The following is a 7223-nucleotide window of genomic DNA, read 5'->3' as shown; positions in this document are numbered from 1 at the left end:
AGTATAATTATTTGGGTGCTTTTACAATATATTTCTTTCACTTTTTTGAACCCTTGAAAAGGCATCAAATCATACACTGAATGCCATGCCTGCCATTCCATAACAGCGAGCATTTAATATAAAATGTATTACATCTACAAATAATTCACTTTAAAGACAAGATATTAATAAATATGGCGTGCATTGCAATGTAAATTATGTATGGTCAGTTGGTCACTGCCAGATTGTTTCACATTGACACTATGAACACACAATGAACAAATGACACAGCTGACATGATTGCTTATGTTTTTACGATATGGCAATTTATTATGAATTTCAGCAATCCAGCTCCCAGGGGTCTAGCACATTTTAAACAGTAAAATATACTTGTCGCTTGGCTGATACAAGCAAGCCAGTCCAAACTACTTTACATATTAATAAAAAAAGAACCTGTCCGCATGACTAGTGTTTCTTATGGGACAGTGAAATGTTGGTCAAACAACTCCCCTTTTCTGCGTGACAGAATTAATATAGTCTGGATTTGGTTCATAAATCAGCAAGATACTTTTAAGAGACCCACTGCCAGCATTAATCGGCATACAAAACAGAGATTGCCTACATACATAAGTTACACAGTCACTCATGACACAGGATATTATAAAGTATGTCACAACTGAGCAGTTAACTTGACCATGTCTTGGTAGTGTTCAGATGACCCAGGTGGTCTGTGATGTACTTGTGTTCGGGAAAGTTCCTGCCAAAGTTATTGTCCCTGATGTTGTTCCACCGCTGTGCTCTCCGCTCGGCGGCATGGCCAAACTCCTGCTCCGGAGTCATGTACGGCCTGCTGATCCAGTACTCGTTCTCGGCCTCGCGCTCCAACTGCGCCACCATGTTGCGTTTCATCTGCCACGTGATGGGCCGAAATCGACGGTACTTTCCGATCCACTGTTTCCCCGGGACACCTTTCCGCAACAACGCCATGGTCAGAAACATGATGATGGATGTCTGGAAAGACAGGTCACAGGAGGTGTCAGGATAGAGACGGTACACTTGTACACATGCTTTGGGGGGTCCCAGAATTCAGGAATACTGGACCGCTATACATGAAAGACTGGAGAGAATAGCGGGCCTACACATTCCTTTTTCACCCAGTCTGTTCATTCTGGGGGATCCTGCCACATTGAGGCACGTTGCTCCTCCTTTAGCTGAATGGATACAAACGGCCATCATGTCAGGTAGGAGGCTGCTGGTCAAGGACTGGAAGGCCCCATCTGCACCGGCACCGTCCCTTTGGGACGCCTCAATGGGACTAGTGGCCGCTTACGAACGACTGTCATACAGGCTGCTCAATAGAATGGACGACTATGACTTAAAATGGGGCTTTTACCATATGCATGTATCAGGACTCTAGCTCTGAGTGAGCTCTGAACGAGCTGCAATGTTGGAAAAATATATTGAAGAACTATGTCTGGAATTGGGGCTGGGGTGGACTGCGGGATATTTCTGTGCATCTATAGTATTGTATTGTTTTGTTTATTTTGTTATGTGTTTGTTATGTTCCTTTTTTTGTGCATCTGTAGTATTGTATTGTTTTGTCTATTTCTTTGGTTGTGTCTTGTCAATGTTTACATATTGAAGAAAATAAAGAAAGTACAAATCATAAAAAGAAAGCCAGGTCACAGTAATGACTTTTGAGTGATAACAATAATTTGCCACCAAATAGCAAATTATAGACAGTAAAAGCATCAGTGTTAAAGGTTTCTGTATCGTTATACAACTTGCGTACAGTTACGAGTACAGTATTATTTTGTTCTGGTTTCCTCAGACACTGATCAATTTGGAACTCTTAGTGTGTACACAATGTGACCAAATTACACTTTAAGGGTACCTGACCATGAGTGAGGATCAAGTGGTATTATCTATAGCTAAATGCATGTGGACAACATTGAACCTTCATTGTCATGTTGAGGTTATTCTGCAGATGTACGTATATCGAGTCTCGACCTATAGAGTATAGAATATATAGCTGCCTTATATCCCATGCATGGGGAACACAAATTGCCAGGTGCTTTGTAGTTGGGTGGAGTATAATTACTCACACCTGACAATGTAGTGTGCCCCATACCTGCTTCACTGAATAAGTTTACATGTGTTTAGTCAGGCAGTACAACTAGCTGCTGTAAAATGCCGGCCGCTGTGTGAATCTATAGGACATGTTTTCTGACATAACTTTTTTGACATTTGACATGACAAAGAGGAGCTGACCCCAGGTTTGGTGTGTAGTGTACCAGTGTACCTACAATAATATGATGTGCTGCAATGGAGGTCATTTGGGAATCAGAGGGCCCCGGTGGAATCACTTATGTTACAGGTAACATTGGTAGTATTTTGTCAGACCAAATGTTACAATTTTGAAAAATGGTCTTATGTTAAAAGCATAGGCCTATTACATGATGTGAACATGCACGGTACATTATCAGACTTACCGGTAATTTTATCCTTCAACTTCTTATACCCTAATATTAATAATAATAATAGCGGCGTCTATATACAGTCTAGCGGCGTCTATATACAGTCTAGCACCGTCTATATACAGTCTAGCGGCGTCTATATACAGTCTAGCGGCGTCTATATACAGTCTAGCGGCGTCTATATACAGTCTAGCGGCGTCTATATACAGTCTAGCACCGTCTATATACAGTCTAGCACCGTCTATATACAGTCTAGCACCGTCTATATACAGTCTAGCACCGTCTATATACAGTCTAGCACCGTCTATATACAGTCTAGCGGCGTCTATATACAGTCTAGCGGCGTCTATATACAGTCTAGCGGCGTCTATATACAGTCTAGCACCGTCTATATACAGTCTAGCGGCGTCTATATACAGTCTAGCACCGTCTATATACAGTCTAGCACGGTCTATATACAGTCTAGCGGCGTCTATATACAGTCTAGCGGCGTCTATATACAGTCTAGCGGCGTCTATATACAGTCTAGCGGCGTCTATATACAGTCTAGCACCGTCTATATACAGTCTAGCGGCGTCTATATACAGTCTAGCGGCGTCTATATACAGTCTAGCACCGTCTATATACAGTCTAGCGGCGTCTATATACAGTCTAGCACCGTCTATATACAGTCTAGCGGCGTCTATATACAGTCTAGCGGCGTCTATATACAGTCTAGCGGCGTCTATATACAGTCTAGCGGCGTCTATATACAGTCTAGCGGCGTCTATATACAGTCTAGCACCGTCTATATACAGTCTAGCGGCGTCTATATACAGTCTAGCACCGTCTATATACAGTCTAGCACCGTCTATATACAGTCTAGCACCGTCTATATACAGTCTAGCGGCGTCTATATACAGTCTAGCACCGTCTATATACAGTCTAGCACCGTCTATATACAGTCTAGCACCGTCTATATACAGTCTAGCGGCGTCTATATACAGTCTAGCGGCGTCTATATACAGTCTAGCGGCGTCTATATACAGTCTAGCGGCGTCTATATACAGTCTAGCACCGTCTATATACAGTCTAGCGGCGTCTATATACAGTCTAGCGGCGTCTATATACAGTCTAGCACCGTCTATATACAGTCTAGCGGCGTCTATATACAGTCTAGCACCGTCTATATACAGTCTAGCGGCGTCTATATACAGTCTAGCGGCGTCTATATACAGTCTAGCACCGTCTATATACAGTCTAGCGGCGTCTATATACAGTCTAGCACCGTCTATATACAGTCTAGCGGCGTCTATATACAGTCTAGCGGCGTCTATATACAGTCTAGCACGGTCTATATACAGTCTAGCGGCGTCTATATACAGTCTAGCGGCGTCTATATACAGTCTAGCAGCGTCTATATACAGTCTAGCACCGTCTATATACAGTCTAGCGGCGTCTATATACAGTCTAGCGGCGTCTATATACAGTCTAGCACGGTCTATATACAGTCTAGCGGCGTCTATATACAGTCTAGCGGCGTCTATATACAGTCTAGCGGCGTCTATATACAGTCTAGCGGCGTCTATATACAGTCTAGCGGCGTCTATATACAGTCTAGCGGCGTCTATATACAGTCTAGCGGCGTCTATATACAGTCTAGCGGCGTCTATATACAGTCTAGCGGCGTCTATATACAGTCTAGCGGCGTCTATATACAGTCTAGCGGCGTCTATATACAGCTTTTGTCCTCACACGTCTCATATTGGCCATTGACAATGAAAGGAGAAATGCACGTCATATGTAGACGAGCAAATGGGCTAACCAATCACATACATTCAGTTGTTTATGAGATGATGTACTGTATGATGATGATGATGTATAATAATTAAGAATACACACACACACGTGTGATTTTATTTTATTGTATTCATCAGTATCTGCAATAATGCAGCTGGTGTGTCCTGATTTTGACCACTTTCAACCTGGTGACCCTATTTTGGGTTATGTTATTTATTATATAGGCAAAAGAGATGATAGGTTCTCAAATAGAAATTTGAGTAAAACTATACCTAAACCTAACCTCAGTAAAGCATACCTAAACCTAACCTCAGTCAAACTAGCGCAGTGGCTGGGGGGCGTTTCCAAGAACCCGAATGCGAAACGGATACCATATTAGCGTTTGTGGGACGTACGGTTGACGTAGTGTTGCTCCTCGTGGGACAGCAGGCTGGTCAGGTGGGCCCCGTGGACACGACACTCCCTCTCAGCCGCGTCCCAGCTCTTCCTGGTGGGGAAGTAGCGTAGCAGTGACCCTGGAACTTGTGCCATCCGTAGTCACATGTCTCCGTGTCTGGTGAGAGGGAGAGAGGACACGTAGCTCATGAGTTTACCTTCTTCGATGTGTTATCCTGCATTGTTATTTAAACAAAGGAAAGGAAAGGAAAATGAGTGATAGTTTTGAACCAAATGGACCCTCACGGGTTAATGTACACATGAACACATGGATATGGGTCCATCTGCACTCTTAAGAGTGCAGATGTTCCATTAATGTTCCATTAAAGTCAGTGAGCTTCCCAAACCCTATTCCTTAGTTTCCCAAAACAGGGACCCATATGCGGGTCGCACACCAATTTGTATGGGTCGTGAGTAAATTCCCCCTTTTGTTGTTTTTGTTTCCTACCTGTATATATTTTGTATTATTATAAAGAGATGATACGCATGGAAGAATGGTGGTTCTTTAATGCATTTTGACCTGAGATCAGATTCCAAAAATGTCTTAAATCCTGACAGTTTAAAAAAATAGCAGACCTACAAGCTCGTAGCGCGCCACTCGGTGGTGCGCTATGAGCTTGTAGATCTGCTATTTTTCAAGCTTGTAGTGCTTTTAGGTCTGCTATTGAACACTCTTTTTTTAACCTGACCAATAACAGTAGCTTATCTGTCCAATACTTTTTGCCTAACCAATAACATTAGCCTCTGTCTAATACAAATTTTATTATAAGAGGTCTTTAATACAAATACAATATTGAAATAAGAATACCATAGCAGCATACTGGGCTCAACATTGAGTTTGCAATCACAGAAGAACTACCATCAAAACATTAAATTATAACAAGTTATAGTTGGTACAATATATATATAGCACATACCTGTAAGAACAGACAAATAAAAAACATATTTGTAGTTGGAACTGGTCCACTGCTTCCTCAGACTGTCTGTGGGCAACACAACACAAACAGTAAACACACTTTATTTTCGTGCAAAAAGAATAACACTGCGTGACGTCATCACTAGTCCCCGTGATAAACCAAAAGCTGTTTACAAAAAGATTCATTGCTCTCAGATAATATTATCATAATGACCCAACGTCATATGTATATTAGACACTGTATGCTTCAATTTACAGCTGAAATGAACACTCTTTCATAACAAAAACATAAAATAACATCACAGCGTTTTCAAAGAGCCGCCTCACCTCATAGGAACACGGAATCCACTGAGGTAGCTACGGTAACACCGCTAGGACATACAGAGCTACGGGAACACCACTAGGACAAACAGTGTGATATGCAGTGAACCAAAGTGCTAAATATCTTAGTTTGCAACAACAAAACAATGTCTGGTACTGCTCAATAAGGGGCAAATGAACAACTCAATTTAACTAACTATTTAACTCTGTTACACTGGGCACTTCAAAATAAAAGGTAGACCAAACGTACAACAAGTGTCAAAATACATATATCCCAAAGCAATGTAAATAAACAAATAAAACCAGCAAGTGTCCCCGGCAGTTACAACAATATAGTGATGTTGTGTTTTAACAGTACACAATGAACATGATGGATCTAAAAACGAATCCACTAGAGAGATAGAGATATTACCCACCACCTGTCAGTTTCAGATCGGGACACAGAACTTGTATCTTAGAGTAACAAACAGTAGTCCCTTCCTAACATTTGAGAATATATTTTGACCTCCCTCTGGAAAAAATTAAAAACAACCTTACCAAATTTCCATTGGGTTTCGTAGTCTCGTTGGTCCAATGGATAACGCAGCGCATTTGAGATCCAATGTGCCCGGGTTCGCAGCCGCAGTCAAGAACACGAGACCGCGGACCAAGGATTAAGGATTCAAACTGAAATAGTTTTGGGATGAAATCCATTCTTTAGCTTTTAGGAGGACTGAGTATAAATCACTCTGACGCTGTAAATGTCTGCTCCATCTTGCTACATCTTGCTACATCAGCTACATCTTGCGTCATGTAGTCTTAGGCAGTGTCAGTTGGTGGCTGTATTTTCTGTGCACCACCAGAGGGTGCTGGTATGCAGATTAACTATATACCTGTGGCAGCGGTGGCCGCCAGTTCGAATCAGCCGTCCGACACTTAAAATTACCACCGGTGAAGTGCCCTTGGGCCTTGGACAAGGCATTGAACCACTACCATGAAATGTTCTATGAACAGGGCTTGGCTGTAAACAAGTATCTGATGCTTCAAGTTATCCTGGGTAAACTTGATTTGCATGCATGTCTCCCCCCCTGACTATCTGTTATGCACACTATCTGTTATGCATGCGTGCGTGCGTGCGTGCGTGCGTGCGTGCGAGCGAGTGATGTGTGTACCATAATCTTGCTCAACAGTGGGTGGGTCCGGGGGTCCGCGGGGGTCCGCGAAGGGGTCCCCGGGCGTATCTTGGCCATCTCTGGTCCGTTTTGGATGGGGGGAATCTCGTTGCGACCGGGGCCGCCCCCGTGGGTCTCGTGCCCGGGTGGGGGTCCGCGGGGGTC

General features: G+C 42.9%; 1 protein-coding gene across 1 annotated transcript; it reads right to left on the bottom strand.

Moving 5' to 3' along the window:
- Positions 1 to 283: 283 nt before the first annotated feature.
- On the bottom strand, positions 284 to 5654 carry LOC308328172 (large ribosomal subunit protein mL63-like). Its single transcript, XM_080781903.1, has 3 exons — positions 5588 to 5654; positions 4631 to 4788; positions 284 to 990 (listed from the first exon to the last, which is right to left on the bottom strand). The coding sequence occupies exon 3, from the start codon at positions 976 to 978 to the stop codon at positions 664 to 666; it is 315 nt and encodes a 104-aa protein (XP_080638029.1). The 5' UTR covers positions 979 to 990; positions 4631 to 4788; positions 5588 to 5654; the 3' UTR covers positions 284 to 663.
- Between the last annotated feature and the right edge of the window lie 1569 nt (positions 5655 to 7223).

The sequence above is a fragment of the Protomyctophum bolini genome, assembly GCF_963924005.1.
Source record: "Protomyctophum bolini genome assembly, chromosome: 14".
Classification (NCBI taxonomy): Eukaryota; Metazoa; Chordata; class Actinopteri; order Myctophiformes; family Myctophidae; genus Protomyctophum; species Protomyctophum bolini.
Note: the sequence above shows the minus strand (reverse complement) of the source record. Positions and strands in the feature narration are given on the sequence as shown.